The sequence below is a fragment of the Podarcis tiliguerta genome (assembly GCF_965153285.1).
Source record: "Podarcis tiliguerta genome assembly, chromosome: 17".
NCBI classification, from domain to species: domain Eukaryota; kingdom Metazoa; phylum Chordata; class Lepidosauria; order Squamata; family Lacertidae; genus Podarcis; species Podarcis tiliguerta.
Window position 1 is genome coordinate 17,443,388 of NC_139550.1, and position 12,229 is coordinate 17,455,616.

The 12,229-nt window shown below is 39.3% G+C and overlaps 1 protein-coding gene across 4 annotated transcripts in view; it reads left to right on the forward strand.

The window, feature by feature from the left end:
* The window catches only part of ZDHHC21 (zDHHC palmitoyltransferase 21), a 40,277-nt gene that overhangs the window by 9,429 nt on the left and 18,619 nt on the right, over positions 1–12,229 (forward strand). For all 4 annotated transcript variants that reach the window (XM_083420665.1, XM_083420666.1, XM_083420668.1 and 1 more), the window contains 3 exons: positions 1,676–1,787; positions 4,036–4,174; positions 11,782–11,898. In XM_083420665.1, the coding sequence (XP_083276791.1) occupies positions 1,676–1,787; positions 4,036–4,174; positions 11,782–11,898 (368 nt within the window). The remainder of the gene's footprint in view (positions 1–1,675; positions 1,788–4,035; positions 4,175–11,781; positions 11,899–12,229) is intronic.

Genomic DNA, 12,229 nt, shown 5'->3' on the forward strand with positions numbered 1-12,229 from the left:
GACTTTTGCTTTCTGGAATGCCCATTCCTTTGGATTTTGTTGAATTAAAAGCTTTAGGTACATACATACATACATACATACATACCGGTACATACATCATTTTACTTGTATGCCACCTTTCCACAGTTCGAACCATGCTCAAGGCAGCTTACAACTTGAGGGAAAAAGCATAACAACAACCTAACAAAAGTGGTCCTAAATGGTATACAAGACATTAAAAATACACAACCAAACTGAACAAACAAACAGCAAGAGCAACAATCCCCTCCAACAAAACCTGACCGACTCCACAAACTTTGTTGCAAAATAAAACTAAAGGAGCTTTGATTATTTTGTTATTTTGTATCTGTTAATTTAGACTGTTTTGTACCATTTCAGAGATAATTTTATCTTTGTTTCTGTATTATTGCACAAACTGGTATGGTCAGATTCATTTGTTGCCTGTTTTAAATCGCATTGGAAAACTTGCCTTCTGTTAATGGTAACTCTCTTATTAAAGAGTAACACCTTTGTGACATTGGCTTTATGGGAACAGATTGAAAATCAGTTTCCCATCTGGCATTATTACTAGTTTAATGATCTTGAATATTGGGTTTCCATACTGCCAATGTGCAAATGATGTCATTTTTCAACAAGATGAGAAACATGGCAGCTCTCCGACTTAAAATTGAGCCTACATAAATAAATATATAAATGTTTCCGTATAAGCAAATTCAATAAGAAATGGTTGAAAAACCCTATAAAATAATTCTATATATGACGTGTATTAGTGAGAAGCATAGGACCATGCAAATGTCACCTTGCCTAATTCCATTTCCATTTCAGGGGTCACCTTTCCTTTTGTCATCCTCAAATATGAAAATCTAATTATGTCTCCTCTTCACTTAAAGCAAATAATCAAGCTTATGAGTTGTATCCTTCCAGAGAGGGAAGCCTTTGGATACAAATCCCTTTTACCGCAAATGCACCTTTCCAAAACTAAATGCATTATCAGAAGCCAAATTAATTTTAAAATAGCTTTACATGTAGGTGCTATTCAGAGAGTGTTAGGTGCACCTTAGTTAATTTTAAATAAATGGGACTTAACAGTTTGCAATTCTGTTCTAGTGACCTAATGTACACTAAGAACACCGTTTAGAGGCTATTTTCATTGTAGTCACTGCATTAGTTTAATGAAGGCAGGTAGTTTGATCATGGCAGGTGTCACTATCCTTTTCACAAACCAGAGAAACTGTCATAGGCACCTCTCAAACAAGCACAGCATATTGCATTGGACACAACAGATTGCTTGATGGGCCATTGGTTTGACTCCGTATAAGACATCTTCTGATGTTTGTAAATTCTATAGACTGCATTACCTAAAATTCTGTGGGCATTCCATTTTGCATGATCAAGAGTTCTGTGAAACTGAAAGCTTGTATGTGCTTTGATTAAATTAAGGGGGGGGGGGTTGTACTTTTTCTCTTTTGTAGCCATCACAGTGGTCTTCTAAAACACCTGGTATGTTTTGGCTTATCGGGATGCAAACGGGGGACATTTTTATATGTTCCTTTCTTTTCCTGTAAAATCATAAACTACACTAAGACTTTATGGGTCTTAAGGAAGCAAAAACATAATGGCAATTCTGGGGAAGGGGAGAGTTTGTAATAACCGACTCTGCATTTTCTTTCTTTAGAAAGAGACTTTTGGGAATTATGTAATAAATGTAATATGATGAGACCAAAGCGTTCCCACCACTGCAGTCGATGTGGGCACTGTGTTAGGAAAATGGATCATCATTGCCCGTGGTAAGTTGATTGCCTCTCCACATCCTAAATAGGCACACTGACTGCTAATGTAATCATTGTTTGTCATTGTTTCCCAAAAGCTGCATATTTCACAGTGATGATATCACCATAAACATCAGCCCCACCCCCCAAGTGACTTTAGGATTCAAGGTGTAAATGTTGGTTTTCAAAATTAAGCTTTGGAAATGGATTATTAATACAGTGGTGCCCCGCAAGACGAATGCCTCGCAAGACGGAAAACCCGCTAGACGAAAGGGTTTTCCGTTTTCAGAGGTGCTTCGCAGGACAAATTTCTCTATGGGCTTGCTTCGCAAGACGAAAATGTCTTGCGATTCTTGAGGGGGTTTTTCGCTCCCCACCCCCTTTTTCTAAGGCGCTAAGCTGCTAATAGCCTTTTAGCAGCTAATCTGCTAATCCCTTAAGACTTTAATAGCCGCTAAACCGCTAATAGCGCTAATAGCGCTAATCCGCTAATAGGGTTGCTTCGCAAGACGAAAAAACCACTAGACGAAGAGACTCGCGGAATGGATTAATTTCGTCTTGCAAGGCACCACTGTACTAGAATATAATTTTGTTTCAAAATATCATGCCAAGATCCATATAAGCATTTGCTCATGCACTCAACCTTTTCTCCTCTCCCTTTATGATAAACCAGCAACGTAACCCAGATGTTTCCAGTTAACCATGGCTTCCCATTTCATAGAGTCATAGAATTGTATGGAATCGCTTGTAGGGTTACAAGAAGTTTTGTGAGGAGAATTATATAAATTACTGCAAAAGGCATTAAGTATGTGTTTATTTAGGATTTGGATCTATAGCAATAATTATAGTAACAAAATGCAGAATTAGAAATGATTTTAGAAAACCATTAGACAGGGTTGAAGGAAGTCTTAGGCTGTGATAGCCAGAGATTTGATTTGATGTTCATGAGATGTGATACTGGAAGATATGTGTAAAAAACAATAAAAATATTATTTTAAAAAAAGAATTGTAGAGTTGGAAAGGACCACAAGCGTCATCTAGTCCAACCCCCTGCAATGCAGGAATCTTTCCGCCCATCGTGGCGCATGAACCCACCACCCTGAGATGCTCTACTGACCGAGCTATAATCTAAACAGGAAAACTATGCTTATGAGCCAGGATTTTGAAACATGGCTTGAGGTTGAGTTAAGATGGCAGGTTGTTCTGAGCCTGTTAATCATCGTTCACCGGTAGGGTAACTGTGGTTAATTGGAGACTTCCATGTTTAATCACTGCATGCTATGAAAAGGAGGAGAGAAGAGATTGCAAGAGCAGGCAAAAGGCTTGTTCAAACTTATTGAGTCAATATATGATCATCTAAACCCATCTAAGCCCATGGTATGGCTATTTTCCACCTTCTCATTTCGATTCTTTGGCACCCTATCTGCATAATCTAGCAATTCTAAAATATAGATGCGCCTTTACTCTCACAAGATTGAATGTATTGCCCTCGGCTGTACTTGAGGGACGATTCCAACAGATTCCACACGAAAAACGCTTATGTCCCTGTGGAGATGGCGGTACCAAATCGGTGGTGCATGCCCTTCTGGCTTGCACTCTTTATAAAGACTTGAGGAATGAGATTATCACCCCTCTTTTATTGTCCATTCCGGGTCACCCAACCACTGCCACAGTGTTCTTTCTCTTGGCAGATCAGGATGAGAAGGTGACAGCAAAGGTTGCAAAGTTTTTAGCTGGGGCAATCAGAACAAGATCCACTATTGGACTATTGATTCAAAACCCTAAAATGTTTTTTATATAATTGACTTTTTATTTATATTCTTTGTATATCGTATTGTTGTTTTATTGCTATGGCCAATGGCTGTCTCAAATAAAGATTCATTCATTCACTCAACCTGTCCTATGTGGTGATTCTAGTTATAAAGGCAAAGCAAAATTTAGTACAGAATCTTCACCCCCTACTTTTATACTAAGAATGTTAGATAAAGAGTGGAAGAATGTGTCTCCCTCAAATTCCCCTGTTTACCAAAAGCCACATTGCCTTGGTGTGTAAAAAGCCAAGATGACTAATAGAACCGTACAGCTGAAGACTGTGGACAGAGATAGATGAGGAATGAAAGTACAAAGAGATAAGTGGTGAACATTTTCCCTTCTGCCCTGTCCCCAACTGGTAGGTCATTGGTTTGGCTTGAAAGGCTTATTTCATTGTTAAAATTTAGAAAGCGACTAATGCTCCATTGTGTGTGTTTACACTTGTTTTCTGCAGGATTAATAACTGCGTTGGTGAAGATAATCACTGGCTGTTTTTGCAGCTGTGCTTCTACACAGAACTTCTCAGTTCTTATACGCTGCTACTTGATTTCTGCCACTGTTATTACTTTGAACCACTAAAAAAAGTTAATTGGGTAAGAAAAAAATTATGCTTGCAAGATGTGGATAAATGTTAACATAATCACAGTTTATCATTCATAGTTAACTGTATGATAAGGGTGTGTGTGTGTGTGTTTTACCTGTTCTTGCATTCTAGGGTAGAGATGTGAATTTGGTTTGACATATGTAAATGTATGGATTTCTTTCCATCGATCTAGCAAATAGGAAAATGAGGAGGGGCCAAACACCCGACAATAGCTCTTACAAAACCAGCAAGTTGCTGCAAAATGCAAAGGCTTTTAAAGGTATCTATAGCGAATCTATAGGGAGAAAATAAAGCAATGTGGACCCTTGACATTGATTCTAACGCCTGACAATTCTAAACTGCATTTAAACACAACAGTTTTGTTTATTTATATATATATTTATATATGATTATTTATATGCATTTCTGGTGCCACTCAGGGCACCTTACTGTTCAAAACCACAATACAATGTTAAAATACAAAATGCACAAAATGCACAACAAATAAAACGCACAACATTAGTGTTGGGCCAACTATCACATGTTATGCAGGAAATACGATGGTTACATGTACACCAATGGTACACATTGTTCTTTTCCATACCAGCTTGGAGATATACTTGAGCACCTTTAAATGCCTAGGTAACATAACATCAGGGCATACCAATGATCAAGCTCTCCAGATGTGGCAACCTGGGTGTTTACACAGATGTAAGCAAGTCTGGTTTTTTGGGTGGACAGGTTGGCAGAATCTGAGTGTTAACACCTTCCTTCACATGTGTAATGTTCATAGTGTCCTACCGAATTAGGACCTCTTCAGGAGACATGTACTTGCTCAGAGGCATATCAAGTATTAAGAGCCAAATGTTGAACCACCCTGATGTAGGATGTCATATACATGAAGAACTATGAACGTATATTCTTCCAGGAATGTACAGTCTTTGGGGTTGTTATATTCCCCAGATAAAAAGTGGTCTAGAAGTCAGACATGCAGTGCCGGATTTATGTATAAGCTAAACAAGCTATAGCTTAGGGCCCCACTTTCTTGTGGGCCCCCAAAAAATTTAAAGGAAAAAAACCCCTGGATGTACATTTCTAAAATATAAGATAAAAAAGAAATAAAATTAAAAGCAAATAAAACCTTCATACAGCAGTGTTTTAATATACTTCTTCTTAATTTTATTTCAGTTCAACAATTACTTTGATAAAATACATATTTTGTTATGTGCAAATGGCTTTAGATACCCATTAGGTCCAGAAATTACCATAAAGCATATATTCAACACAGAAAACAGCAACAATTTGTTGTTGACAAAGGACAGCTGGACATATAAAGGGCCCCATTACCTTCAGTAGCTTAGGGCCTCATCAAACCTAAATCTGGCCCTGCAGAAATGTATTTTTACAGGACCTCGGGCTCTGTCATAAAGGACCTCACAGATAAGAAGCACAGTGTAGGCACTGTGTACAAAATCGATAGAGAGGTGCAATATTAAAGAATGGAATATATCAGCTTTTGAAAACAATTTTTTATGTATAAGGAAAATGATCAAGGGAGAAATGTCATATTTTAGAGATGGGGACAAAGATACGGGTCCCAGGTGATTAATGTGGTGTATTATCATAGCTATCAGCTTTTGGGCAGACCAGGATTTTAAACAAACTTAAATCCATGGTTTAAGATCCTGACTGTTTCCAAAGCTGCTGGCCACACTTTCGCAGTTCAGAGTCTTGGGAAACTATGGTTTATTATATATTTATTGGTTTAATCATTGATCGCATAAAGGGAGAAACAGAGGGTCTGCATATGTGGGCAAAACTCTTGTTGATATCTCAACTGATATCTTAAACTGATTATAGGTCCCAAATTATAGATTTTGATGTTTTGAGAGCCTCTTGCTTCAAAAAAATAAATAAATCACGCCTTTGGCATTCAGTGTTGTTTGCATATTGCAAATGATTTGGTTCAGATGATTTGATAGCCGCAATAAAAAAAAAAATTCTGCAGAATTGGTAGCTGAGTGAAAAATATATGGGAATTCAGCCAGATCTGCAGCTTCAGAAATGACATGAGTGTACTATTTGGCTCATTTCTGACTGTGTAGCTGAGGATTTGATATCCCCCATAAATGTGTGCCACCCAATCACTCATTCTGCTGTGTGACACTAAGGGACACAAACAGCAAGCAAAATCCATTTAATTGTCCTATAAAAACTACGTACAGTTTAAGACTATAGCTTAGTACGGTCAATGTTTTGCAGTAGAATATGTCCACTGCATTGAATTGATATTTTTTGTGTCTTGTACGTTTTCTAAGAATTTGATCCAAAGCAACTGCACTGGCACAACTGCTTCTTGTGAATGCTTAGTTTTTCCATAAAGCTAATGATGACAGGAAGATGCACAGGTACAAAGGTTGTCACAGATCCACATACTTACTGTAGGTTGTAGGATCACACTGTTAATGACTTATCTGCCTTCTGGTCGTTTAAAAAAACCCCTGAATGAAACTAGCATTTAACTGTATTGCAATTTGTAAAACCTCACTTACATTAAATCTAAGATTAAGCATTTATTTTTATCCACCCCATCTTCTCTGACTTGATACCCATAGGGCATTTCAGTTCCTTAGACTTTTGTTATCTTTTTAAGCTACTGAATAAGATTTAATTTAATGAAAGAGATTGTTATTTTCCTTTTTTATAATATTTTTTATTGATTTTAACATATAAATTCTAAAATGTACCACAAAGCTTATCACTAATACAATCTTTTTAGACTTCCATCAGCACCTCTGATAATCCACCGTTTCATCCACTTCTTATACATTTCTTAACTTTATATTATTTTTAAGTCTCTTAACAAATTATCCTTTACTTTATCAATTTTTGCAATACTTCCAATAATACTCCTCACAGAACTTCTTGTAAACCTACAAACGTCGTCTGGTCTTCACAAATACTTTTCAAATAGTCCGTAAATTTACTCCAGTCTTCCGTGAATTTCTGGTCCCACCGGTTTCGAATTCTTCCTGTTAATTTATCTAATTCTGCATAGTCCATTAATTTCATCTGAAAGAGATTGTTATTTGCATGATCCATAGGAACCATTTATTTTTTTTGCAGGATAAAAACTTAAGTATTTAAAAATTGAAGTCCTTAAAAGTATAATATGTTTTCTCTCATTCGTTTAGTAGGCTGCAGATAATGTACTTTTTCCTCCAGTAGGAGGAGCAGTGTTACTACAAGAGCTAAAAAGGAACTGCACAAATCTATTAAGGAACTGTTGGTTTTTGTGTCCTGGCCACTGTCAGAAAGGATTGCTTATTTCGTATCTGACAGGTATAACTTTTCCCGGGGAGTGCTGTGCTTTCCAGAAAGTATGAAAACAACATCTTGTACTTGACCAGCTTGCAGCAAGAGTGGCTAGCATGGGTCTCCATCTCTGTACATTTTGTGTCTTGTTAAATCTGCTGGAATGATAATATGCCAAGTGGAGTCAGACCACTGTCTCATTTAGCTCTGGCAGAAGATTTCCAAAGTCTTGTTCAAAGCAGGATCTGCTTCTTTGGATCCTCTACATTGTAGAAGAAGAGGAAGAAGAGTTTGGATTTGATATCCCACTTTATCACTACCCGAAGGAGTCTCGAAGCGGCTAACAATCTCCTTTCCCTTCTTCCCCCACAACAAACACTCTGTGAGGTGAGCGGGGCTGAGAGACTTCAGAGAAGTGTGACTAGCCCAAGGTCACCCAGCAGCTGCATGTGGAGGAGCGGAGACGCGAACCTGGTTCCCCAGATTATGAGTCTATCGCTCTTAACCACTACACCACACTGGGTTGTGCCCTGACACTGGCCAGTTGAAGCAACTTCTAACTGTGCAGAAAAGCAAGTTGCGCCTGCACTCTTTCCCAAATATTTTTGGGTGTAGATCCATCAGTTCAGTGGGAGATGGCTTTGATTTGGCACCAGCAGCACTGCATGGATGAGCAGCAAAGAACCTCTGAAATCCTTGGACTCACGCAGCCAGGAGGAGAGCTTCAGGAGAGTTTAGTGCAGATCAGAGACCCATGCTAACACTTGTTAGTCGGACAAGGCAACTTCCTGACCCCTAGTTTGAATCTGACTTGCTGAGAATCTGACCAGATCTGGTTGTAAACCACAGCATCTGGTTTGTAGGTTAAGACAAGCAGTGTGGTCATTCTGACTATATGGGAGGAAAATACGTTGATTTGGTTTGAGGAAGGAAATCTCTAATCTGGTGGTTCCTAACCTTTACAAATATGAGGACCCCTTCTTAACTTCAGAAAATTTCATGGATCTCCATATGCTGCTTGTCAGGGCTGGTGGAAGCCATAGTCCACACTATGGTCTACTCCTTTTCCAAATCCATTTAGACCAATCAACTAGATCATGTGCAAACATCATGGGTGTGCACATGAGTGTTCTTGTTTTTAAGCACCCTTCAAAGGGAAGTGTTCAATCTGGGATTTCAAGTGGTAACAGTTGAGAGCCCATGACCATGGTCAGCTTCTTGTATTATAATTTAAGGACATGTTGCATGTTTTTGATCATTCCTTGGTTTGAATGTAGGTGATTCCGCCACCACCCTCTTTTGCATGTTCACACAAGCAAACATATCTTGGAATATGTGCAGCCATATGTTAGGGAAGATACATGAGTGGTTACACTCCCTTGTGATTGTATCTAGGAATTTGGGCATTTTTCTTCTTGTTAAATATATAATAAATTAATGGTTCATATTGCAATCCTTTTGGGTTAGGATGTACTGAGGAATCTAGATGATATTTATTTATAATCCACTTGTCTGCTTAAAAGTACTCAGAATGGGATGTGTGGCATCATCATGGAGCTATATAGTACTAATAGAAATGCAAGTGCAATGATTTATAAAAGCAATAAGAAAATATGATATAGCCAATGCTTAAAAATCTAAACGATATGAAGAGTATGCCTCCTGTTTCGACAATGCATGGGAGCTAAGGTGTGGCTTGGGGTTTATTAATCTTGTACTGCAAGAGAGCAGGAGCAGAGGTGGTTTTAGGGCAGAGGGACCAGTTCTATGATGTCATAACTATGATGTAGTAGATTGATCAGAAGGCAAGAGGCAGGGGAGTACAGAATTTTGGCCTTGGAAAGGGCACTGCTGAAATTTACAAAGTCTTCCTCTGGCAGGAGCAAGTGGTTCAGTAGGAGTGCATTATTCTTACTCATAGTAGTAGTAGTGGTAGTGGTATTTATCATTTATTGAATTCATACACCGCCCTATACCCGGGGGTCTCAGGGCGGTTCACAGAATAGTAGTAGTAGCAGCAGTAGTATTACCAGCCTACCTTCACCAGTAGGTCCCAGGTTTAGTTGTAACAACTTAAAATTCAGAAACAGTAAAGTCACAGGAATATGCTGAGTCCTGAAAATACACACCTCAGATGTCAAAGGCCAGGAGGTGTGCCTTCATTAGTACTCCTGACAGTGTGTCCACATGACAGGGTTTTAAGACTCTGGTATTAGCTTTGCAGTCCAAACAGCGACCATTTTGGGTGGGGGTTCCATTCCTGACCCCCGTGTGCATTGGTGGAATGTGTATAACCACTTCCGAGTTGGCAGTGCCAAGCATGCATGTGATCACTCGTCAGTCGGACCGGCGCAAATCGGTCACTCCCTGTATTCAGCCTGGGCAAATGTATTCTCATTAACTTGTACAGTGGTACTTCGGGTTAAGTACTTAATTTGTTCTGGAGGTCCATTCTTAACCTGAAACTGTTCTTAATCTTAAGCACAACTTTAGCTAGTGGGGCTTCCCACTGCCGCCGCGCCGCAGCCATGCAATTTCTGTTCTTATCCTGAAGGAAAGTTCTTAACCCGAGGTACTATTTCTGGGTTAGCAGAGTCTGTAATCTGAAGCGTCTGTAACCTGAAGCGTCTGTAAACCGAGGTACCACTGTACTTTGCTGTGGCAGATGAAGAGCAGTCAAGGTGGCCTGGTACATATGATTGATCTTGCCCTTAAGCTCTCAGTGATGTGCCACTTTTGGCTTGCTCCAATTTCTCTTTGTGGAAGACTGTTCATCCAAAACCTTTCTTCTGCTATTGGCTACCTAGATTCCCTTTAAACACACAGCTGTATGGTGTGCATAAATTTTTGCTCATTCTCTGTAGGCGTCGGGGGGGGGGTGAGTCGTTCAGTGAGAATGAATTGGGAAAAAGAATCTGGAAGTGTAGAGCAGGTTGTACTTAACTGACATTCTGTAGCTTGAGAAGAGCTGTTCGACAGTGGAATGGTCTCCCTCGGGAGGTGGTAGACTCCCCTTCCTTGGAGGTTTCTAAGCAGAGGTTGGATGGCCATCTGCTATGGATGCTTTAGCTGAGATTCTTGCATTGCAGGGGGCTGGACGTTGGGGTGGCTCTGTGGTCTAAACCACTGAGCCTCTTAGGCTTGCTAGTCAGAAGGTTGGCAGTTTGAATCCCCACAATGGGGTGAGCTAACCCTTGCTCTGTCCCAGCTCCTGCGAAACAAGCAGTTCGAAAGCATGCCAGTGCAAGTAGATAAATAGGTACCGCTGCAGTGGGAAGGTAAACGGCATTTCCGTGCGTTCTGGCTTCTGTCATAGTGTGCCATTGAAGCAGTTTAGTCATGCTGGCCACATGACTCGGAAAGCTGCCTGTGGACAAACGCTGGCTCCCTCGGCCTGAAAGCGAGATGAGAGCTGCAACCCCATAGTTGGCTTTGACTGTACTTAACCATCCAGGGGTCCTTTACCTTTACCTTCCAACTCTACAACTCTATGATTCTATAAGTGCTTCTTCCAGTGCCTGATTTCAACTGCAGCTTGTAGCCACAGTAGTTTTCTTAGGAAATTTGTTTTCCATCACCGGTCCACAAGCTAGTGGAGATTTATGCTGTTGATGTGAGGGGCAGTCTGTTCTCTGCATTCTTATAAACACAGCCCTCCATTGTTCCATAAGTTAAAAAAAAAGCATGAACCTGTCTGCATGGACCCTTTCAAAAGTGCATGTTTAGTACATATAGTTTAGTACACCTAGCACATTCAAAGAGTGAGAAATACTCCCAGTTGATCATGCGCTACATATTGACATGACCTTTGCTTGCACAGCTGTGTATACTGAACTTTGTAAAGCTACCATTTCCTTTCCACACAGTAGTACCTGACTGGCAAATGTGGCTCTAGAAGGGCTTTGTTGGAAGAAAGAGAAAATTGAAATAGAAGAACAATTTAAACCTGAAGAGGACAGAACCCTTTTTTTTAACCCATCCATTTCTAACTTGCTAATTGTTTCATATGCTGTAAATTTTGTGGAACGAATATGAGATCTGTTGTTTCAGATTTGAGATTGGGTGCCAATTCAAAGACTTCCTCTTGCATTAAGAGGCCAGACATTGTTATCCTTCATTGGTCTGTATATATTTAGAAAGTTTGATGCTGAGCGAAACAGTACCCAACAAAAAAAGTATAATTTCACTTTAATTGTATTTCCTAGATCTAATTGTCTTTTTTCTTTCCTTTTCATGTTTTGGAGAGCCTTTCTTATATGCAAAAGACAACTAAAAATTGTTTCTATTTTTCTTTATTTACAGGATATATTTGTATTTAGACATGAACTTGCCCTGATAAGAATATCTACCTTCATGGGTTTAATCATGCTGATTGGAATTACGGGACTCTTTTATACTCAGTTGACTGGTATATTCAATGTAAGTATTTTATTCTTTCCTTCAGAATAACATTCCTCCCCTGTGCATGTTGTGTAAGTGCTTAAAAGTGTGCTAAGCTGTATATTGAATAAAAATACGCAATTCTTTACCAGGCACAATCTATAACACAAAATATCAACAAATATGAGAACTTGAGGTACACTCAAAACACAACCAGACAACATCATTAGAGATTTGCAACTGGGTTTTTCTTTTTTCCATAGGGCAATTGGAGCCACAGAGTGGGATAGTGGAGATGATTTGGATCAGAATTGTAGCAATGGGGAGTTGGGGGAAATTATAATGTGGGGACGGTGGACAGTTTCAGCCA